At 41.8% G+C, this 25,700-nt stretch overlaps 1 protein-coding gene across 4 annotated transcripts in view; it reads left to right on the top strand.

Annotated features, from left to right (window-relative positions):
• LOC131219010 (chaperone protein dnaJ C76, chloroplastic) overlaps positions 1 to 25,700 on the top strand; it is a 79,675-nt gene that overhangs the window by 4,781 nt on the left and 49,194 nt on the right. For all 4 annotated transcript variants that reach the window (XM_058213970.1, XM_058213969.1, XM_058213967.1 and 1 more), the window contains exon 2: positions 6,073 to 6,966. In XM_058213970.1, coding sequence (XP_058069953.1) covers positions 6,073 to 6,966 — 894 coding nt within the window. The remainder of the gene's footprint in view (positions 1 to 6,072; positions 6,967 to 25,700) is intronic.

Below are 25,700 nucleotides of genomic sequence, written 5' to 3'. Positions count from 1 at the left end.
GATTTAGTTTTGATTATTTTATGTTTGGACACCTTTGTGAGTGATTTAGTAGATTCTTTTTAAACTAGGGTCATTTTTATTAAAATTTCATAAGATAGGGTGTTTTTTGTAATTAGTGAAACTTGGTGAAGCTATAAAAAGAGGGTCGGCGTGTGACTCTCTCCCTCATTAGGTTTTGTGAAAAAAAAGAAAAAAAAGAAGAAGAGACTTTTGCTTTTTTTTTCTTCTTCTTCCATCTTCATGAGATTTCAAGATACTTCTATGTGATTTGGAAGGGAGATTGATGTGAGGCTAATTTTCATCAACGGAGGTGCGAGGTCTCCATCTATCCCCACATCATCATCTCTCTTCCCTTTATCAAGGTATTTTTTTTAAGTTCTTCAATTCTTCCATCCTAAGTCTTCATCTTCTCCTAAACTCATCTTTCCCTTACCTATCTACCACCTAAACCCTAACCGACCTAAACTCATCCATCCCACGCCACACGTGCGTGTGGTCGTACGGCCACACGTGTGAATCCTTGCCCTTTTGGTTTTCCATCAACCTTAAATCAAAAACCTCTTATCTTTTCCCCAAATCCCCTTAACCAATTCACCCGATTTATTCCTAGATTTCTCAATCTCTTTTAACCCTAATTTCACACTAGGGTGTATTAGGTCTTCTAATTTGAGATAGACTATACCCTATGCTAATTGGGTGTCCCTACACCCATTAGATCCTAGTTTTCTTTTATTTAATGATCTTGTGTGACAATGTTGGTAACTTAGGCTAGGATTATGCATGATGTTCTTTTGGTTTTCATGGTATTTGTGATGATTATGGTAAGTTTTATATTTTTTTGTTAATTATCTTAATTTTGCTACTTGATCTCACACGATAGTTGGTTCATGCATCGGCTTGCATTAGTATGTGATGATAATTAGAGTGTATGTGATGGTCATTTCATCAAATACTCCTAAATATTTCAAAATTAGCCTCAATTGACAGCTAGTTGAAGGAAAAATTCGAAAAAAAAAAACATGGAGAACATGAAGAACCAATGGATGTCAAAGTCAAAGCTCCAACTTCATGATTTTTTCGTGCAAAATATGAAGAACCAATGGATTTGTAACCATTTGATATTGATTTAACATAATTTCAACAAAAAAAATGGATCGGAAATTGAAAATGCTCACTGAAACGAACATGTGGGATATACTACTATTGCGTTTCATATCGTACAAGTGGGATACAAGATATATCATGGGATATATCACAACATCGATAACCTGTGAAATAACCGGTCTAATACAAACCATGGCATGCACTGCCAACCGCATTCGAATAAGGCTCATAAGTCATATCCTACTTTTCCTCATCTGTTTTGGGATATGTCCTGAGAAAAACTTGAGAAGAGACGCGTAGGGAACACTCTCCGGCTTTTCCTGGTGTCAGACCCATAACTTAGTATCCATTCCATTCCGTTAGGTCCCGCGGTCCTTCCAGTCGAATTCCGGCAACCCGTGACCTATAGGTAACATTTGCGATCATCCCTAAGTTCCACCCTATAAACCCGAACCAATTCGACCCGAACTATGCCTTTGCGACCGCATCGTCGCCGTGGTTCCAACGCCGCGTCTCATGCGCCAATCCGAGGTGTAGATCAAGAGATGTATCCCATGCAATATTTGCACCGTTGATCATGATGTGGGACCTACCTTGTGCTTGTGCACATTTTCCTAGGTGGACCCACCCTAGTTCTATCATTTCCTATGAGATCTACCTATAGCCTACCCTCTCTTACAAGTCATAATTAGTTTTCTTCCCAACAAGGCAATGAGTGTTTTTCTTCCCAAAAAGTAATAATCACCTTATAATGCTATGATGACACTTCTACAACACTCCATCTCCCTCTTTCCTCCTCTCCATCCATTGTTAGAGAGGTTGGAACATCCAACCCTCCCCCATTTCTCCAGTCCCTTTCTCCCTTGATTCCCATCAATCTAACCCTCCTACACCCATCTCCACCATTGAAACTACCCCATTGGAGCTGGAGAACCCAAGGATAGAAGAAGAAGGAAGAGCTTTGAGGTGGGTGCAATCTTAGGACTAGATTTCTTTTTTTCTTCCATTGAAACATGTTTTTCTTTCATGGGAGCATGTAGGACCCACCAATCAATGGTGGAGATCCTATTTGACTCCATGAGTGTGGACAATGGCCCACTTTGTGCATGCATGTTGCCATGATGGGGCTATCCTCTATGGACCCCATCATGATGTTTTTCCTTTGATCCGTAGTTGGTTGGGTCATCTAAACCCTAGATCCATGGTGGGGATGGTATCCCCACCTTATATTTTTTATTGTAGGGCCCATGCATGCATGGGACCCATGTGTATTTGATTGTATGGTGATTGCTTGAGGAGGACTCATAGTTGCGGAGCCCTTCCTATGGCCGAGATCTCTTTTCTCTCTCTGTTTTCCCTCTCTCCTTTCTTTGGTTTTTTGATGTGTGTGGCCCACGAGGTGTCCATGCATCCAGTTGTCCAGATGTAGGGCGTCCGAGGCCCAGTGCGGGCGTCCAGGTGCGGAGCCCGGGCCCATCATTGTTTGCATGGTTTGGATGGCCATTAGGCCTGATTATATAGTTGTATTGAAAGGGGGCTTTGGTCTGGAGTATCTGTGACCCATCTAGGTGGACCCCACCTTGATGAATCTGAGATAAAATCCCCCAATCTTTTGCACATTGGGCTGGAATGGATAGCAACATGTTGTTGTCTAGATTTCTGGCCCATTGTTGTATAGTTTTGTGTAAAGCTTAAGCCCTTTTTATAGCTCTTCTTTCCCCTTGATTTTTGGGTATTCCTCTAAGGTGTGGACTCTACCCTGATGTATGATGAAACCCCTTTGCATCCACCCTTAATTGGAGCCTTATGGAGCAAGCCCAAGAGGGCTGGATGGTCCAAGTTTCTGGACCATCCAACAGTCCTGCATGAAGGAAAAACACATATATCAACTTGGTTTTGGGGATAGTGGGCAACTCATGTGGACCTCACTTATTGTTCATCCATGGATGCATGTAATCCACCCATTTTCCCCTTGATTGGGCGGGCCTGGGCCCACTCCATTGGGTGTACAAGATGGGGACAGCAACATTCCAGCAGTATTTTTTTTTTTTAAAAAAAAAAACCTTGCTGTCCAGATTTTTAATTCCTGTTTGTATGTATTTATGGATTCTCCTCTTACCTTCCTTGTGGCCCATCTTGCTAGGACCCACCTCAGGTGTATGTGGACCATCCGGATCACCCATTTTTGGCGGTTACCATAGCTGGGCCAACAACCCACTTGCTGGACGTTCCAGCTAGGCTAACATCCAGTAGGGGCTGGCCGTTCCCCCCATGTGGCCCACCTTGATTATGTGTGCTATCCACGCTATCCTCCCCTTTGTGTAGCCCACTTGGACGTGGTCCACCCTCTAGTGGGATGTCCACAAGTGGGGGCCACCTTGGGTATTTGCAGGGCGGACGTCCAGGCCATTTGGGGTGCTACTAGACTTGCAGTCCAGCAGCAGGCCCACTTTGATTTATGTGTTGTATTCTCACCTTCCATCTAATGGGGCCCATTGTGATAATTAAGGGCCATCATGAAGTTTATGTTCACTTAGAATTACCATCTGTTGGACCCCAGCAGGCCCAGGAAGTTGGGTGGACTAGATGTCCAGCAAAGGCCTTAAAAAAATTCTGTATGTAGCTGGAAGCTGTGATGTTGTGAGGCCCACCAAATTGAGGGTGTTGTGTACTCACTCTATGTAGGTATTTTCCTGTGATTATTAGACCCCATTAGTGCCTTGTGAGGCCCGCCTTTAGCTGATTGTTTGAGGACCAAGAAAGTCCAGATTTTTGGACGTCTAGCCTTGAGCCCAGTTTTGTGTATGGGCTAATTACCTATTGTGCTGGACCTTGTTGGCTGATATGTTGCATGTACTTGGATCCTTATTACCCATCTATCTTGCCCAGTCATGGGCTGAATTGTAAGGCCCATCTTGCCGAATCTTGGATATGCCTTACCTATGTATTTGAGCACATGGGCTGCCCATAAGACCCATCATAATGCATGCATTCGTTAGCCATGATAATTGGGCCATGGTTTGCCTCATTGAGCCCATGTTGATGTATGTAGGCTATGGGCCGCCTCTTGAGGCCCATTGTGTGGTATGAGATGTTATGGATTGCTGCCCATTTTCTTTTCATAGATGTATCCGGGCCATGGGCCTTGTTTTTAGCTAGATTCCTTTTGGGGCTGCCTTCTAGAGAACAATGGTGGTTAAATGTCCATATTGTGAACCTCTCTAAGCCCTTTGTTAGGGCCACTCTCACCTATTGGGCCCATAGTATTGCTTACCTAGACTTTGTGGGCTACCCCAAACCGTTGGGCCCCTACTATAGGTTTTGCTTCTTCCATACCATGTAGAATCGTCTAAGTACCTAGACCCGACCTTGGTAAGAGGAGAGTACAACATCAACACATGTTATGCTTAGTTATCTTCATGATTCATTCCCATGTGCATCATATGTATGCTTGGTTGAGGAGTGATTGATCATAGTATGTGCCATTGGGCAGGTTGTATATGGGACTCCCTGAGTGGTGGAGTTGCCCCACATGAGCGCGCTGTATGCGCAGGACTGTTGTATGGTTGATTGGTATGATTCATGCATCTCGCATTTTGTATGACACAGTTATTATTCGCTCTAGTGACATCAGGGCCGTAGCCTCCGTAGGCACATCATGGATGGCCAGATTTGGACACCGAAAATGCTTAGTTCTAGCACTGTGGGCACGTAGGATGTCCTTGGGTGAAAGTCCCAGAACCTTTTTGGTATAGGAGATGCTCCAATGTCTAGACCGAGTGGAATCATGAGCGCCGGTGCCTAATACCATTAGGACGCGTCTCCCACTGTGTTGTGGTCGGTTGGAAGGGGGTGTGGCCTTACTCGCCGAAGTGAGGCGGCGTAAGCTAGGTTGAGTTTGACCAGCTCGCAAATGGGTCCACTATCGACGAGCCGGGTAGTTATTGGTAGACTACAGGCTGGTAGTGAGGTCTCTTCCGCTCGTTGGGCTGCGCGGCTAGGAAGGCGGCAGTCAGTGTGGAGTGTATTGGACCTTAGTAATTTCCCAGAGAGGAACTGTACTGATATGTGGACTTGATATGAGGATTAGCATGATTGCATTGCATACTGCATATGACATTTGGCTATATAGGCCCCGCATCGCATAGCCTTAGGATGGCTGATGATACTCTTGCCTTGTATTGCATAGCCTTGTTACGGCTGGTGGTATTTATGGTCTTGCTAGCATATTTCGCATACTCTGATATTGCATACTTGACACCTGTCCTGCACACACTTACACCACCCTCTAAGCTTTCTATAAGCTTATGCACGATTGATGCATGCAGGTGACGCTAGACAGTAGCTGAGCAGGAGGAGCGTGCCGCGGAGCTTTTGGAGTTTTGTTATAGCCATTGTATCTTTCCCTTTGTGCGCCTTGTATTGTAAAGTTTTTATTCTTAGTGGATTTTGTGATGATGTTCCTGTGGTTATTATTTATGGGTTATGATCTTGGTTATGCTGATTATGAAACAGACTTATGTTATAAAAATCCTCCTTATAGGATCCCAGGATCGAAACCTGGTGTATGGGTGCCAGGAGCCGAGAATGGGGTACTATGGAGGCTATCGGCGTCCGATTCGGCGATCGAGAATTTTGTGAGCCCGGTTTCCAAGTTTGGGGCGTGACATTCTATGTCTTCCTCTTATCATTTTTTCAGCCCTTCAAGCCTAATGAAAGCCTTATCCCAGATCATCTCTTTTACTTATTATATAAGCAAAATATTTATGTATTTGCTTGTGTGTGTGTGTACTCATGTGTATGTTTCTGCACATAAGTGTACACACATTTGCATTCTAAGTGTGTTTGTTTGCACAAATTTTGTCATGCATAGGTGTTGGTACAACATACCATGATATACTATTATATAATTTTATATTTATTGGTGGAAATTTTTATGCTAAGAAATCTCATCAATATTCGGTACAGATTCTTTCGGATTCTGAGAGAAGGGCCCACTATGATCAGTACTTGTTCACGAAGAGGAAGATCGTCCCAAAGCAACCACGACAGGGTTCAACTTTGTATAGATATGAGTCTCATGTAACTAAGACAGAGCAGATGGAAGTAGTGGAATGGCTAAAATGGTACAGATTTGCTATAAATGATATACTGTCACAGAAAAGGGTCGTGGTTGGCTCAGGCTACTTCGATATACTTGAAGATGAATTCTATTCCGCCATACACGCAGCTTACTATGGTCCGCTCATTGAGTCCATGGATCTGCTTCCAGATTGTTTTGAAGCTGAGGAAAGGTCTGCATACCAAACTCCCGAGGTTCTGCACTTGGTTTCAGGACGTGATCTTTTTGGAATTGTTAATGTAGTAGACAAGATTCCGGAGATATCTCATGTTTGCTCTGAAAAAATAAATCCTTTCATTTCCATAGTTTCTGAGATGTCTCAGCATGTCCAGCCTGTAAGCATTACCACGAAATCTAGAGATTTAGAAAATGATGAAGTTGAGCATATGGAAATCAGAAACTGTAGAGACCATGCATCAGATGTTTATAAAGATTTGGAGCTGCATATTTCTGGTGAATTAGTTGCTGTAGCAACCAGGATTCCTCCTAAAAGCTTTGCTAGTGGGACTCAAAATCAAGATTCTCAAGATCACATTCATGTTTTCCTCAATTCTAATGTAGATGAAATGTGTGTGAGGAAAACATCTTCCTCAATTTCAAGTTCAAGCAGTTCAGTTGGATCAAGGATTCTATTGGGGACGATATCTGGACTAGGAACCAACTCAGAAGATGGATCCTGCTTTGTCTACAATAACAGTGGTACAAAAACTCATGCGATTATGAAGCATAGAACATTGATGGTTTGTACAACTGTTCTCTTCAATGTCCTTCTCTTTTTATCTTCCATGATCCAATATTGTTGATTCATTTTTGGATGCATTTGCTTTCTTGTTACCCTCAAGTAGAAAACAAATATGATGTTTCCAATTTATGCATTATTGTTATGGCTGCTTCCTTCTTGTAAATAGAGCATATTGTTGAAAAAAAAAACCCGTGGTGCATTGGGATACACTTGGAATGCTAGATTTGGGTTTTAGCATGACTCTCAGAATTTCTTGTTTTTATTCACTGTTAGATGTAGCTCGTAAATTCAAGCTTGTTCATTACCATACCATCAATTGTTACAACCAATTTAATTTTGATGCGAAAATGCTTACCTATAATATGTGTTCCTGCTGCTACCGTTTGGGTACTTGGTGTAAGGATGTAAGTGCATCGTTGTCTGGTCTCATGATTGAACTGTAAACGAGGGGGCAGAATAGGCTAAATAATCTCACTCACTTTGTTATCCAGGCAAAACACACCCGAAGGTAAGGCTGGTTTCTAGTAACAGAAGGTGGCCTATCATTTTTGCTGTCAAAGCTAAAACAAGCTAAGCGGGAAAATGCGAGATAAAAGACTGTAAGTGCCAGCACGCTGGCTGAACCAAGCATGCCTGCTCACATACTAAAAATGAATTGAAGAGGGGTGGAATCAAACAAGGTAGAAGGGAACTACAAGTCTGATTTCTGTATAGTCTTCTTTTCTTTCCAATGGTTTCCGGTGATTGAATCAACTAAAGGGATCTTCATCTAGGCAAATGGAGAGAAGATTGGCTAAGCCTCTCAAATCAGAGCATGCCATGCCAATAGATAGGGTGCAGCTCAAACAATTTGTGACTGGTCGTGAATCATGGTGTTCAACCACAACATGCCACTTCAGCCTCTATATGCCCCCTTGTATGAGTTGAAAACCACCACATTAAAACTTAGGATTCTACAAGAAGTTCAGAGTATATTGGAGTTCTCTATCAACCGTGTGGCATCTCAGAGAAATTTAGAGGTTTAATTGGTATGTTTTTGTCTTCTGTGCTAGTTGAGAATACTAACTCAGCCTATTATTTTGTGGGGTCTTTTGTTTATTGTCTTTCAACTTTAGTTCCACATCGGATACTTGCGGGGAGGTGGTTGGTGACTTCTATCTGTATAAAGGGGTCAAGAACTGTAATCTAAAGAGTGGAGTGTGCTATAGCACCTTGTGCACCTGGGAGCTCTAGTCTAATAAGATTGCTCCAGCCCCTCTTTTAATACAGATCACTTCTGTTTTTTTCTTTATTTAGTTTGTTTAACAATGCTGGAGTTCACATTTGTTTCCAATCTTGCTGTGTTTTTATGCAATTGCGAATAATTCGTGAATGGTCCCACAGAATCAAGTGCCTTGGCCCAATTTCTTATGATACTGGCAGGATCAGGACTTGGTGTAATTCCCCTTCTTAATATCATACTTTAATGCAACAACTGCAACCTTCTTGCTGTTATGCCTTTTGTCAGTATCATTTAGGTTGAAAATTGTAATCCTTCAGCCATAAATCTTCTCTCTGTGCATGGCCACCACCTCTTCTTCCTTTATCATCTTGATTGTTGCCACATACTCCACCCTACTGCCCTTTGCAGCACTGAGATTCCTCACAAGTTCATCAACTTTGACCTTTCATGTAGTTCAAGTTTTGAAGGTCTCATCATCAATGACAGTCTTGATCATCTACTCTTGGAATGACATGAGCCCCGCCCCAAGATGATTTTCCGGGTCTTTATTTGCAGGCTCTGCACACAAATTTGTTGATTTATTATTATTATTGTTGTCTAGAGAAGGTCTATCCTAACTTAACAGTGAGGCTTCAAGAACGGATCGTGTAGGAGTCGGATGATTCCTTGTCATTCTGTGTACTAAAACTGGGTCCTGGGTGTTGAACAGTTAGGAGGATATAGTGTGAAACTAAAAGTCACCTGCATCTGCCGCCATGTAGAGATGGAGGGCGGCGAGAGGCTCGAGAAACAGTCAAAACTGGCACAATGACATGATATAAGGACTAAGGGAATTCCTTCATGAATAACCTAGAGTTTCCTACAACCAGTCAAACTTCTCATATTGGAGTGGCATGAACTCCTGAAGACAAGGGTTGATGTGGATCTCTATGGTAAATAGATGCAGGTTTTTCAGTTGGGGCTACTCTTCCAATTCAGCATGGTGTTGATTTCAATATAGACCGCGAGGCCGGTACAGTCTGGTGGGAAAGCAGGAAGCAGGTTACCTGTTGGTGGGGGAGCTTGACATATATAAGGTAGTGGATCTGGATAAGTTGGTGGTGATTGAGGAATTTGTGGGTGAGGTAGGCTATAAATGGGAGGATGCACATCAGATAAAGCATAAGTTGGTGTGCCATATTAGCAAAGACGTGGGGATCTTAGGTCGCCCAACAATGGAAAGACGATGGATGTTAGGTTTACTTGTGTGCTGGTTGGCTGATTGGCAGTGTGTGGACTGGTCGATATTACCCCGGTTCATATGTTGGGTTAGAGTAGAAGGCGGGCGGCGGCGGTGGGGGCTTCATGGCGGCTAATGAGGGTTTGGGTTGTAGGGAGTCCATGGGACAAATGGGGAATAAGCTTCAATCAATACACATCCAAGTGGTGGAGGCTGGTGGTTCGATTAATGGTGGCAATTACAAACAGCAAAACAACAGGTCCTAACCTTATTTGTGGGTTAACTCATATGGCTTCTACCAATTGCTCGTGAAGGAGTTGGCGCGTTATTGTCTTCCTATGACATGGTGATGCAAGACAATTAATCACTTGCTCTAAAAGCTCGAATTGATAGAGCATAGCAAATTATCCCTTTATCTCATGGTCCAGCTCCCACATCCCATGGGTTAGGACTTTGGCCGAACCCCTCCTCGTGGGCCCCACTTCACATGGGTTCCGATTCACATGAGCCACCCACCCCAAGTGTGCCCTTGCATCCCACAGGCTACCCCACTCGAGCCTGGTGTGAAAATTCCTCTGCATTAATCATCCCCGGTGAGGAGTCTCGAACACGAGACCTCCCACTCTGATACCACTTTGATGCAGGACAATTAATCACTTGCCTTAAAAGCTCGAATTGATAGAGAATGGCGAATTAATCCCTTTATCTCATAGCCCAAGCCCCACATCACATGGGTTAGGACCTTGGCTGAACCCCCATCGTGGGCCCCATTTCACATAGGTTCCACTTGACACGAGCCACCCACCTCACATCGGTGGGGCCCGCTTCACATGAGCCACCCGCCTCACATGGGCCGCCCACCCTGAGTGTGCCCCTGCATCCCACAGGCCACCCCACTCGAGCCCGGTGTGAAAATGCCCCTGCATTACATGGCATATGCCCAAATACTTTCATTCTCAACTTGGAGGCACTAATATTGCTCCAAGATACTCATAATGAGGTTGGTAGACCTCTTTTACCTTACAGTTGGTCTTGCTGGACTTGAGTGTTGCCTCAACGAATAGTAGGAAGAAGACAGCACGATCCTCTCCATCGTGATACTCATATGGGTGAAGAGACTGAAAGACAATAGGTTCTCTTTCTAGAGGCTTGGGATAAGGACCCATCTGCGAGTTTAATACACTAAACATGGAAGAATACGAGAGGTAACCATTTTTTGTACTAGTCATGTGATAAAATGCTCTTGAATCGGTTAGCTAGTATGTAAATGTCGACTGAAAAATGTGATTAGTAGATAACGTATGTACCTCACCACTCCACCAGTGTAGTAGATGGAAGAGAATCTTTAAGAGCTGCCAATTGTTGCTGAAGACCACTAATGTCTTTGCCTGTGTTTGGAGTAAAACCATTTAAACTAGGATCATTGGAACCTTTCTCCCCCTTGATCTATAGTCGTATTGGCCCTTGATTTTTAACAAGTCTTTCGTGTGGAGACTTGGATTGATGATTCAACATTGCTTTCAAAGGTGTCTTCTCCTGTAATGAGCGCATCTCAACCTATCCTTGTCTATAGGAAGATTGTATACTTTTTTCCCAGTGCTTGTGCTTTGAATGGTTTAGTGTCAACTGCTAGAATAGGGCATTCTGAAACAACAGATTATTCCAAAAGTGGTTGCTCGATGTCTAGCCTCTCCTCAAATATAATTATACATTTTAAAGGTGTAGGAATCTCTCTCAAAAATCTGAACACTCTACAACTTAAAATCAGGATGGAATCTAGCTTGAAAATTGAAAATTCTTAGTTGCTACATTTATTTCTAGACATGTTTTGCAATGTAATAGCCTGATGATGGTCCAACTACTTTTTTCTTTTTTTTCTTTTTTTCTTTTGTAGGTCCATAAACATTCCTCAACAATCTTTTCCCCTTGCTGAAGGTTAGCAATTTCAATGTTAAAGTTTATATAGATGGGCCAGATCATTTCTTTGAGAGGATGTCTTGGTGACTGTGTCCCAGATGTCCTTTGTTGTCCTTAGGAACCATGACCCTTGATATATGTTTGGTTGTATTGGGTGCAACAACCATGACATGAAGGTCAAATTCTCATTTTCGCTATATCATGAGATTGATCATGGGTGGGTACTTCTTTCTTGTTGCCCATTACAAATCTAAGTTTTTTTTTTTTTTTTTCTATATCCAACATGCATTTTCATAGATTGCGACCATTCTAGATAATTTCCGCCATCTAGTTTGACAGTAGTTATCGTAAGACCAGGATGATCATTGTGTCCCCTTGTGAACTGGACTTTTTGATAATTTTCTGTCATCTTAATAAAAAGTACTTAGAAGGAATAGATTTGACTTGAGAATGTTTCTGCAAGTGCCACTGTCTTTATGAGGTTCGTTGCTATGGTGGTGGGACCCATGAAATTCTCAGTTGATGATAGTGGATGGAGCTGGGATGCTCAAGAAGAATGATGTATTAAGTGGACATTACTGCGAACCCTGATGGACCTAGACTAATTTGCCAGTAATGTGAGTTCCATAGAATCTGTTGTTAGTGTTGTTGGATGCAGATGGTTGATGGGGACGTCACGCGCATACGCGCATGCATGCCACCCCTACGCACGTACGTACGCAGGAGGGCCCCACCATCGATCTGGCTCGATGACGACGTCCAGGGAGGGCCTCCTAGCTAGAACACGAAGTTTTTGTTTAAAAGGGTGGGCCCAATAGTCAAGAAAAGCCCATCATGGGATCTCATGATCGTGGCCCACTCGTCGGATTGATTTCATATTTTAGGTTTTGTTTATTGTTATTATTTAGAACATCGTGAACGCTTTAGATTTCTTTGTTTGGTTTTTATTTTAGTTTACTTCATCGCCAAGTAATAGGTTGTGCATATGGTGCGAGTCTTTGGGGTATAGGGTTTTTCCTATAAATAGGCACCCCTTGTAGTTCTTTTGATTCATCGAACTTAATAAAAATTCCTATTTTCTTTTTCTACTCTCTTAGTGAGTTGTGGAAGAATTCAAAAGTGGGTGCGAAGCCCTCCCTTTTCGAAGGGCTAACTACGTGGTGTGAAGCCACATTTATCCCCATCAGTCTCTATCCTCTCCCATCCATATATCTCATCTTCTATCATCATTATCGCTTTGAATTTTTCAGCTTTTGTAGCTATTCATCCCCCTACAGCCAGTTTCCAGAATCTGGACCTGTAGGAGAGTTGAAACTTCGGCGGAACACTACGCCTCCACCTTACGTCGGATCGTCGTCAAACTTGGAGGACTCCCCTGGCCGACCAAGGCCTAGGTCTCACTTTGGGGAGGCGGGCTTCCATCACACGTGAGGCCAGCCCACCCGCGCACGTGTGTCAGCCCTGGTTCATTATCTGCACGCAGGAGCTTTCTCCAGGTCAGGTTTTCCTCTTTTCATTCCTATTTCCTAAAGCCTAGCCTTAATTTGCATTAGCCCTAATTTATTTACCCCTTTTTTCACCCTAGGGTTCCTTGAATTGAAATTGGGGAATCCCTTGGATTAGGGATTGTTTGCTATGCATGTGTGGTTGATTTCTATTTTCCTTTGAGCATCGTTTGGTTTATAATTTTTTATTGGTCCAGTCTTATCCTGCGTAGGCCTGGACCCGCATAGATTCCCCTTTACTTGAATGTTTGGACTTTTTATGTAGGATATGGAATTTGTGTAATTGTTTTTGAACTAAGGTGATTTTAAGCCTGACATCTCATACATCATGTTTAATTTCATGTCCTGCATTAATGGTTCTACTAGCGATGGCAATAGGGTCTATGAAGCTTGTTACTAATGCAGGTGAACTCTTATGGGCATGCTGATGATGTCAGTGGGGTGCCTCGACCCTGCTATTGATGGAGGTGGGCCCTGAAAGGTACACTGGTGTGGGGTGCCTGGACCCTGCTACTGGATGTAGGTGGACAGTGATGGGTTTGCTAGTGACATTAGTGGGGTCTATGGACCCTGGAGCTAGCATAAGTGGATCCTAATGGGTTTACCATTGGAATAAAGTGGGGGTCCATGGACCCTGCTACAGATGCAAATGGCTACTAGCTCTATTGAGGGTGCTGGATGGGTCCCTTTAAACCTTAAGAAGATAATGATGGGGCTAGTATACCTTCTTTCATCACCATAAGGAGAAAAAGGGTCTCAAGGGTCTATCAGATTTTTTCAGTGGACTCTCAAAGAAAAGAAATAAAAGAAATATGAGGGTGGAAGAAAAGACAATAGATTTGGGAGGAAGAAAAACGAACTTACTAAGGAAGTCTCGTACCACTTTATTTCATGATATTAGAGAAGAGAGAGGGGGATTCTCTCCCACTCAATATCTTTATTTATAATGAGTGAATATTTACAAAAATAGAAATATAATATTACAAAGGATGAGAATAAAATAAATGACAAAGATCCTTAGTATCGTGCTCCACAGGAACTTATGCACATTGTGACCCTCATTTCCACAACAACTAACACACAAATTAAGCCCTAATCTCTTCTCTCTCTCTCTCTCTCTCTCTCTCTCTCTCTCTCTCTCTCTCCCCGTCTCTCCATCTTGTGTCTTCCCTTGTTCGCCTTCTTTCTCTCCCTCACTTTAATCTTTTTAGATTTTCTTAACAAGCTTATATTTCTCTTCATTTGTGGATTGCCTGGGAATCTTTAACTTTTTGGTTCTTTGCTTCTATTATAAATTTCTTCACATTCATGAGAGACTTATCCCTTTGTCCATCTTTCGAGAACCTTGAATCTCTTTGCGCAACTACAAGCATAGAGCTCCATTGCCCTTAACTTTTTTCATAAAAGCACAAATTTCAATATTTGTTTGTAGAATGCCCAGGATTCCCCAATAGTTTTTCTTCTACTTTTTTCCGTATTACAACATTCCAATCAAGTTGTCCTTGCTCCCTTGAAATTTCCTCCACAAAGAACCTTTAAAATCAATCATCAAAACCCACCACCTAAATGGGGAAATGACCTTTTGGCCCTTGATGATTTTTCTAAACCGATAGAACATCCTTGATATCCTTACCCCACATAATCATAAGTTTCTATTTCTCCTTGTTTTCCCTGAAAATTTGAAGGCCCAAAAGTTGGTAGGAGCTGCCATATTTCTTATTGTATTTTCCTCCTAAAACATCTATTCGTTGTATCTCTCCAGATCATGTGAAACCCTTATTGTTTGTCCAGTTTGATTTTGATGCAGTGTAGAGAGGGCTGAAATTTAACTCCAACATGAAATGTATGCACCACCTTAACCCTGTTTAACTTTCATTTCACACTCTTTTAGTTAGTTTCATTTTAATTAACACCCCCAAATACTAATACAACATGAAAGTTTCAGCAAACTTGGGGGAAAATATCTTGTCAATATGCCTTGTGAAGTTAAGAGTATACTTCAATAAATGTTGCAAGTGTATCATTTTCTCAATGCTTCATTTGTATGTTTAGCATTATGCTTCATATCTGGGTCAATCCAACTCAGTTGAGTCCATAGTTGATGCCGTTGTTCCTTATTCGACTCACACAACTAGTCTACAAGAGACAACAAATTTTCTTGATTTATTCAATTGGGGTGTGTTAACGCCTCACACCCCTAGAACGTTGGAATTATCCCACTCGATGTTTATTAAACAATTACGAGGTTGAATGGACATCGAAGGAACAGTCCATCCCTTATTGTTACCTCCTCTTATTGTTACCTATTTGAAGCAAGGGCGTAATTGTTGCAATTTCTAAGTCATGTTTTGCTCATTTTGAATAGATCTGACATTTTCAACTTTTGCATTATTTTTAAAATTGCACAAGGTGGTGGGCCCGCAGTCTATATGTGCAGAAGCTTGACGGAGTTAAGGAATGAATGCTATGTCCTAGGGGAGGGGGGGTGATTAGGACCAAATAAAATTTATGACAATCAAATCCAATTGCCTACTTAAACTAATTTCCAATTAAAACTAAGTAGGGAAATTTAACACTAAGGCTTCCAATCATATAGATTACGAATCATATTCCTATGAAGCAACTAGTCTATAAACATGATAATATACATGTCTGTGGGATGTGCTAACTATCAAATCCTAACATTCATCTAATCATGCATACATATAATTCATCAATCAATCACATAAGCATAATTAAACAAGTGCACAAAGACAATCCTAAACACAAGCACGTATATTAGTTCGGTTTCCCTACTCGACTCCTGGCAGACGCACTGTCACGCCTCAAACTCGGAAACCGGGCTCACAAAATTTCCAATCGCTGAATCTGGCGCTGACAGCCTCCATAGTACCCTATTCTCGGTTCCCGGCACCTATATATCAGGTTCCGATCCTGTGATCCTACAAGGAGGATTTTTAATATGAATTTGTTTCATAATAAACATAACTCACAAACAACAACTAACAACATCACCACATACAACATGGTGGAATCACACATCACAATTGGGCCTCATCACATAGGCCTCATATGCACCACAATGGGCCTCACACAAGGGCTACATATACATCATATTGGGCCTCACAATAAGGGCTGATATACATCATATTGGGCCTCACATAAGGGCCTTACTTGCATCACATTGGGCCTCACTACATGGGCCTCATATACATCACATTGGGCCAATGGGGCAGCCCATAATCTAGGAAAAATGGATGGGCAACCTGTATATACAAGAAGGTGGGCCCTACACATATGGCAGCTAGGTCCACGTGAGTGGCCCACCACAGTTTGAACCAAATTGATATTTGCATTTTCCTTCATCCAGGCCTGTCCAAACGGACAGGCAGCGTGGATACATCATACGTCACAGTGGGCCGCACAAGTGGACGGCATAGATGAAACACGTACAACATGGTGGGCCCATGTCTAGTGGACTGGACAGCGTGGATATACACGTACAGCATGGTGGGCCCACAACCAGAACACATCCATCACCCATACACCAGATTCCGATCCTGGGGCGTGACATGCACTCAACCCATGAGTGTACCGGATTTCAGTATTGGAGGTTTTAAATCAGATTCACCTCTAACATTTACAATCCTACACAAGGACTGGCTCCCTTGGAGACTTACATGGTTTTTTATAGGTTAGTTACGAATTTCGGTCTTACACAAGAACCTACATGTATTCACCCATGTTGGTTGCCCATACAATGACTTGATTTAGGTCTTACACAAGAACCAATGTCCTACACAAGAACTTAATCGAGTTTGGAAATCAAACTCTTACACTCAATCGTACACAAGGAGTTTACATGTACTCACTCAATGACACTTGTTGAATTAAGACTTGTTGACGTGCCGTCTTGGGTTGTGTGATTGATGCTCTCCCATACTTCAATCAATGCCCCCTTTGCTCCCCTGATCATGATGCTAATGCTTTACCAAAGCTTATACTTCAAGATTAAACACCTTGCATGAAGTGTTTCTTTGAGGTGACCAAGGTGATTGATGGGGACATCCAGCGCACGCCGTCCACACGTGCACGCACACCCCCCCACGCTCGTACGCCAGAAGGAGGGGTCCACCGTTGATCTGGATCGATGATGATGTCCAGGGAGGGCCTCCTAGTTAGAAGACGAAATTTTGGTTCAAGAGAGTGGACCCGATAGCCAAGAAACACGTGCATAGATGAAACACGTACAGCATGGTGGGCCCATGTCTAGTGGACTAGACAGCGTGGATATACACGTACAACATGGTGGGCCCATAAGCAGAAAACATCCATCACCCATATACCGGATTCTAATCCCGGGGCGTGACATACACTCAACCCATGAGTGTACCGGATTTCAGTATCGGAGGTTTTAAATCAGATTCACCTCTAACCTTTACAATCCTACACAAGGACTAGTTTCCTTGGAGACTTACATGGTTTTTTTAGGCTAGTTACGAACCTCGCTGTCACGACCCTAAATCTAGTGTTGGTAATCCATGATTACTATACACCAAATTTTAATTGACAGCCTCCGTAGAACTCCGATTTTGGGACTTCCAACTATCACATACTAAGTCCCATAAGCGGGGCTCCACAAGGAGGATTTCTAAAAGTAAAGATGACAAACACATATCATTTCTCAAAATTTCATCATATTTAACATATATTACAGTGTACAACTAAGCACATCAAGGCAAAACCAAAACATAAACCATGTCATATTTACTATACCTGATTATTCAGGGTATTACAAAAATATATATACACTGATATGTACAAAACAAAAAGGACAATTGGAGTCTATAGCCTCCACTCCCGCAGCTCCCTACTCTTACCTGTAAGAAAAAATAGAAAGGAAAGCTTGAGCTACTAAGCCTAGTGAGTGCGTGTGTGCAGTGAAAATGCATGTTTCATGTCATGCTCCTATAATGCACAGGAATGCACGGGCTTTCTGGATCGATAACAATAAAATAAAAATACCATGCATTATATCACTTTTTATGTTCCAAATCATTTTTATATAGAGAGGTGGGACTTTTACCCACTTGTAAAATACATACTCTTTCAACGTTTCCACAACTTTCCACATTTCCCGATTAGATTACCAAAGTCTGAAACAGAGGTGGGACTCGCATATGATTGCTACCCACTTGTATAGACTTTTCCACCGTGGTCAATTACAGAGGTGGGACTACATAGTTCACGGGTCGAACTAGTCTAACCCACTTGTGTTGAACCTCACTATCTGCCTAGCAGCGAGAAGTCATAAGTCGCCTGGTAAAACGATAGCGGACAATTTACGAGCTCGTCACACACAACCTATCTTTGCTTGCCCATAAGCAGGTCAGGTCAAACCTCTCAACCAATCGACACGCGTCGGTGGGAGTCGTTGCCTACTTTGGTATTTCGGCATTCCAGCGCTCTGTTCTTCCACCCGGTCTTGGCATTGGTTGCTCCCAATGGTACCAATCGGGGTTTAGGGATTTTCACCCACGGACCCTCTAATCATGTCCTGTTGAATTACACATTTTCGGTGTGGTGTCTAACTTATGTCATAACAAAGCATGTTTCATCGCATTTACAATCACTATATGCATGTATGCATGAGTCCAAATACAAGCACAATATATCATGTTTTTCAATATAAGCAAAGGATGACCTTCCTCATGTGTTCTCCTCATGCATTTTAAGTTTCTCATAGGGGTCTCATGTAATGCATCCTGTATTTAGACAGTTTACATACTAATCATCGACACATCGTCTATCGCAACACAACCCACTATGATCACCATACCATGATATGAATCATTCACTCTCAATCATACAATGATACATCAACTATGAACCATGCATATGATATGCACATGACTTAGCCAATCTAACTCCAATCCGGAATTCATTCCGCGATAAGACTTCATGCCACAAGCATGCTTTTTCTCAAGAATTAACTACATCAAAAGGAGGAATGATAATTCTTTTAAAAGTTTTGTCAAACAGGTAGTGGGCGGACTTTGTAAACGTTTTGTCAAACAGGTAGTGGGTGGACTTTGTAAGGGATAGCGAGAAACCGATGGCAATTTGTATGAATTTAAACAAAACTAACTCATCTCTATCATCCAACCTTCCATTAATAATCTCACTAATCTAGATGTCTAAACTCCATAAAAGGAGCAATGGCTCTCTCCTGCGCTGATGTCTCAAGAATATAACTAGATCGCTGCTTTTGATTAGCCGTTATAGTTGACATAGTCTACAACAATTGTTGAAGTTGTGTTGCAGGAACAGGTATAACTGGATCTGGAACAGATTTTGACATAGATTTTGACTTATACTTGGGTTGCACTGGAGGAGTCTGAACAGATTTTGATGTAGATTTTGACTTAGACTTGGGTTGCACTGGAGGAGTCTGAACAGGATTCTTTCTAGGCGGCATCCTATAGATAAAACACCGAATTAGCCTAAAAAGAACAAGTAACACAATAGTAAATAACCATACAACTCCTCTACTTCGCAAAGCATGAACCTGACAACTCTAAAACAACAACATATAGTAAATACATTATATGATTTATGCAGATATTTCCCAGATCATACTCTGATACCATTTTCTGTCACGACCCTAAATCTAGTGTTGGTAATTCATGATTACTATACACCAAATTTTGGTTAACAGCATCCGTAGAACTCCGATTTTGGGACTTTCAATTATCACATACTAAGTCCCATAAGCGGGGCTCCATAAGGAGGATTTTTAAAAGTAAAGACGACAAACACATATCATTTCTCAAAATTTCATCATATTCAATATATATTATTGTATACAACTGAGTACATCAAGGCAAAACCAAAACATAAACCATGTCATATTTACTATACCTGATGTACATATTCAGGGTATTACAAAAAAAATATATATACTGATATGTACAAAACAAAAAGGACAACTGGAGTCTGTAGCCTCTACTCCCGCAACTCCCTACTCTCACCTGTAAAAAAAATAGAAAGGAAAGCTTGAGCTACTAAGCCCAGTGAGTGCGTGTGTGTGAAAATGCATATTTCATGTCATGCTCCTATAATGCACAGGAATGCACAGGCTTTCTGGATCGATAACAATAAAATAAAGATACCATGCATTATGCCACTTTTTATGTTCCAAATCATTTTTATATACAGAGGTGGGACTTTTACCCACTCGTAACATACACTCTTTCAACATTTCCACAACTTTCCACATTTCCCAATTGGATCACCAAAGTCTGAAACAGAGGTGGGACTCGCATATGATTGCTACCCACTTGTACAGACTTTTCCACCGTGGTCAACTACAGAGGTGGGACTACATAGTTCATGGGCCGAACTAAGTCTAACCCACTTGTGTTGAACCTCACTATCTGCCTAACAGAGAGAAGTCATAAGTCGCCTGGCAAAACGATAACGGACAATTTACGAGCTCGTCACACACAGCCTGTCTTTGCTTGCCTATAAACAGGTCAGGTCAAACCTCTCAACCAATCGACACGCGTTGGTGGGAGTCGCTGCCTACTTTGGTATTTTGGCATTCCAACGCTCTATTCTTCCACCCGGTCTAGGCATTGGTTGCTCCCAATAGTTCCAATCCGAGTTTAGGGATTTCCACTCACGGACCCTCTAAGGGAAGAATTGTAAGACCCGAGGCCCCGAAATCTGGATCGTACACTGGATAGCCGTTGGCTGTAAGTCCATTGGCCCTGAGAATGTTTTGACTTGATCATAATGTTGTTCTATTATCGATCCGCAAGCCGTATTTCAACCCGATGCCTGAATTTTAAGATACGGACTTCAAATTAAACAATCTGAGAAATGACAATTATGTCCTTATTTTATCTGGCGGAGCCCCACCCAATGTCGGGTCGGTCACGGGTCGGTCGAGTTGGTCACGGGTCGTTCAGGTTGAACCCGCCCAACTTTCAGCCCTAATGTCAATAGGACACCCGGATTGTAAGTTATGCATAGATTTGCATATGTATATTTTGAGAAAATATACTCAAATGACCTCGATGTTTTTAAACTCCTTGGAATACGTTAGTTCAAATTACTTAAATAACATTGTTATATTGTTACCATAAGCCCGCACTTCTCAAAAACATCACAAAACACCTCCCAAACATAACTATAAACATAAAAACATAAAAACACTCTTTTAATATCCCATTTCCAGCACTCTAGTTGAGAAGAAGAAGAAGAAGAAGAAAAGGAAATAGAAGCTGAGGTTTAGAACCAATCCCCTGATAGTTACAGATGAGTGCATAGATTAGGAGCATGCATATGTGTACATTAGGGTTTCCTTGAAAACCCTATTGCTGAATTTTCTAATTTTGGGATAGGTTATTGCTGGATTTTCTATTTTAGGGTTAGGTTATTGCTGCATTTTCTGTTTTAGGGTTAGGTTATTGCTGGATTTTCATTTAGGGTTAGGTGATTGCTGGATTTTCTGTTTTAGGGTTAGGTTATTGTTGGATTTTCATTTAGGGTTAGGTGATTGCTGGATTTTCTGTTTTAGGGTTAGGTTATTGTTGGATTTTCATTTAGGGTTAGGTGATTGCTGGATTTTCTGTTTTAGGGTTAGGTTATTACTGGATTTTCTGTTTTAGGGTCAGGTTATTACTGGATTTTTATTTAGGGTTAGGTGATTGCTGGATTTTCTGTTTTCGGGTTAGGTTATTGCTAGATTTTCTGTTTTCGGGTTAGGTTATTGCTGGATTCACTGTCCACCTTGTTTTTCTGGTAAGCCAGATCCTATAGCAGCCGAGTTATGGAAGTCAGAAATAGAGAAACTTTTTTCAAGTTATGGGTTGTACTTTCAAGCAATGTGTTACCGTAGCGACTTATCAATTGCAAGGAGAGGCAGAACAATGGTGGAAGTCAGTTGTTCGTTCAGTAGATCCAAAAGTTGTGTGGACATGGGAAGCATTTAAAGACCAATTCGATCGTAAGTTTTTCCCCGTAGCTGTTCGTCGTCAGAAAGCACATGAATTTGATTCTTTGGTTCAGGGTGAGATGTCTGTTACTGACTATGAGGCTTGTTTTATAGAATTATCTCGTTTTGCTCCACATTTAGTAGCCAATGATGATTTAAAGGCGAGGAAATTTGACGATGGTTTGCGTCCTAGTTTGCAATCTTGAGTTAGGGGGTTTGCGTTGTCGACTCTTGAGGGAGTAGTAGCGAAGGCACAGATTTTCAAGTCTGATTGGAACCAACAACAAAGTACGCATCCATCTACTTCTAATCAGCAAAGGAAGAGGAGATTTAGTTCAGAGAGTGGTAGTAGTTTTCAGCCCTTTTCATCCCCAAAGAGGCCTACAATTAGATATGATAATGCAGCCAGACCTGATGTAAGACTCCCAGTATCACCATCTGTTCCTCAACGACAGTTTTTAGCCAAACCTGATGTCAGTTCCCAGTATCACCGTTTGTTCCTTAGCGACAGTTTTTCGGAGCCTGTTATAATTGTGGTGGTGTAGGGCACCGTAAAAAGGATTGTCCCAATCCGCAGAAACAGCAGCCATATCAACCACCTAGGCATCAGCAGCCCCAGCAGCAAAGGCCACCATATAGGACACAGTATAGGCCCCAACAACAACAGTCTCAATAGCAGTCACAGCGGCAGCAACGTAGACAACCCTTACCCCTTCAAATGCAACCTCGTGTTTATGCAATCCAAAAGAGAGATTCTCAGACTAAGGGAGGAGTCATTAAATGAAAATCCAGCGAGAAGCTAATCCAAACAGAAAATCCAGTAATAATCTAACCTTAAAACAGAAATTCCAGCAATCACCTAACCCTAAATGAAAATTCAACAATAACCTAACCCTAAAACAGAAAATCCAGCAATAATCTAACCTTAAAACCGAAATTCCAGCAGTCACCTAACCCTAAATGAAAATCCAGTATAAACCTAACCCTAAAACAGAAAATTCAGCAATAATCTAACCTTAAAACAGAAATTCCAGCACTCACCTAACCCTAAAACAGAAAATCCAGCAATAATCTAACCTTAAAACAGAAATTCCAGCACTCACCTAACCCTAAATGAAAATCCAGCATAAACCTAATCTTAAAACAGAAAATCCAGCAATAATCTAACCTTAAAACAAAAATTCCAGTACTCACCTAACCCTAAATAAAAATCCAGCGATAGGGTTTTCAAGGAAACCCCAACGTACACATAAGCGTGCTCCTAATCTATGCACTCACCTGTAACTATCAGAGGTTTGGTTCTCAACCTCAGCTTCTATTTCCTCTTCTTCTTCTTCTTCTTCTTCTCAACTTCACACTCAAAAAGAAAGAGCGTGCTGGAAATGGGATGTTAGTTTTCATATTTATGGATTTGAAAATGGTTTTAAATTGGCTTTTGTTTAAAAAGGAGGGTTATGGGATGTTTTGTGATGATTTTGAGAAGTTTAAGCTTATAGTAGCAATAAACAAAATGTTATTTAAGTGATTTGAAAGAAAACATTCCAAGGATTTTAAAAAAATCGATGTCATTTGAGTTATTTTATTAAAATATACATATGCATATCTATGCATAACTTACAATGCGGGTGTCCTATTAACATGCTGTTTTCGCCATTAACTCCGTGACTCGACTACGGTCACAACGGTTAGGCTCTCGGACCTAACGGATTTTGAAAACTCGATGGTGGGGCTCTGCCAGATAAAATAAGGACATAATTGTCATTTCTTAGATTGTTTAATTTGTAGTCCGTATCTTAAAATTCGGACATCGGGTTGAAATACGGCTTGCGGATCGATAACAGAACAACATTATGATTAAGTCAAAACATTCTCGGGGCCAATGGACTTACAGCCAACGGCTATCTAGTGTTCGATCTAGATTTCGGGGCCTCGGGTCTTACACTCAGTCTTACACAAGAACCTACACGTATTCACCCATGTTTCTTGCCTACACAATGACTTGATTTAGGTCTTACACAAGAACTAGTGTCCTACACAAGAACTTAATCGAGTTTGGAAATCAAACTCTTACACTCAATCCTACACAAGGAAGGAGTGTACATGTACTCACTCAATGACACTTGTTGAGTTGAGACTCGTTGACGTGCCGTCGTGGTTGTGTGATCGATGCTCTCCCATGCTTCAATTAATGCCCCCTTTGCTCCCCAGATCATGATGTTAATACTTTGCCAAGGCTTATGCTTCAAGTTAAACACCTTGCATGAAGTGTTTCTTTGAGGTGAACAAGGTGATTGATGGGGACATCCAGCGCACGTCGTCCACACGTGCATGCACATCCCCCCCCATGCTCGTAGGCCAGAAGGAGGGTTCCATCGTCGATCTAGATCGATGATGATGTCCAGGGAGGGTCTCCTAGTTAGAAGACGAAGTTTCGGTTCAAGAGAGAACCCGATAGCCAAGAAAAGCCCATCATGGGATCTCATAATCGTGGCCCACTAGTCAGATTGATTTCATATTTTAGGTTTTGCTTATTGTTATTATATAGAACATCATGAATGCTTTCGATTTCTTTGTTTGATTTTCATTTTAGTTTACCTCATCGCCAAGTAACAGGTTACGCACATGGCGCGAGTTTAGGGGTATAGGGTTTTCCCTATAAATGGTCACCCCTTGTAGTTCTTTGAATTCATTCAAGTTTAATAAAAATTCCTATTTTATTTTTCTGCTCTCTTTGTGAGTTGTGGAAGAATTCAAAAGTGAGTGCGAAGCCACATCGATCTCGATTCACCACCATCCTCCATCATCTCTCTTTTTCATCTTCTACCACCATTCGTGCTTCAAGTTCTTCCTTTGGTGCAGCAGTTTTCTTCTTTACAACAAAATTCCAGATTTTGGCCCGGGCTGAAACTTCGGCGGAGCACTATGCACTAGCCCAGCTCGGATCGACCCGAAACTTCGGAGTTTTGGAACACACCCCTGGCTGACCAGGGCCAAGGAGAGTTTTTCCGCAATCGATGCCTCCTCGCACGTGCGGCTAGGTACCTACGCATGTGCGAGCACCCCAGGCCCGTTGTCCACACGCGGGAATCGTCTTTGGTTCAGGTTTTATTCCTCTTTGCCTCCTCATGCATGTTTTCTTCATAAACCCTAAACCTAGATTGTGTTTTCCCTAATTTGTGTGCTGTTTTCATTACCCTAGGGTTCCTTGAATTGAAATTGGAGAATCCCTTGGATTAGGGACTGATTTTTATGCATGTGTGGTTGATTTCTATTTCCCTTTGACATCGTTTGGTTTATAATTTTTATTAGTCCAGTCCTAGCCTGTGTCGGCCTGGACCCGCATAGATTCCCCTTTTAATTGAATGATTTGGACTGTCATGTGGGATGTGGAATTTGTGTAACTGTTTCTAAATTGGTATGATCTAAGCCTGAATTCTTGCATCTCATACTTAAATTTCATGTCCTGCATCAAATTTTGTATCAGAGCTTAGGGTTCTTATAAGGGAATACATTACATGATTAGGGTTAGTTTGTTTGAGTCCGTCATGCATCTAGTCCATCATATGTAGCTTTTAGGAGTCCATAGTCCATTATTTTATTAACTATATTGTTGGAGTAACATTGCATAGTCCCCTCATATAGTCTCATAGGATCAGTCCCATATAGTCGTCGTAGAAAGTCCTTAGGTGGAGTTAGCAAGTTACACGCCCACACGTACGGGTCATGGTTTTGGCTAGTACCCTACACTAAACATGGAACAACTGCTAGAGTCATTAAACGAGGTGTCCTAGTATATCGAGTCTTGGGGTAAGCGCTTGAAACAAAGCGTAGATTAACGCCTTGACCAAATAGAGGCCTCCCTTAGGAC

Source organism: Magnolia sinica, chromosome 11 (genome assembly GCF_029962835.1).
Source record: "Magnolia sinica isolate HGM2019 chromosome 11, MsV1, whole genome shotgun sequence".
Lineage (NCBI taxonomy): Eukaryota > Viridiplantae > Streptophyta > Magnoliopsida > Magnoliales > Magnoliaceae > Magnolia > Magnolia sinica.
This window is presented reverse-complemented; position numbering and strand designations above follow the sequence as displayed.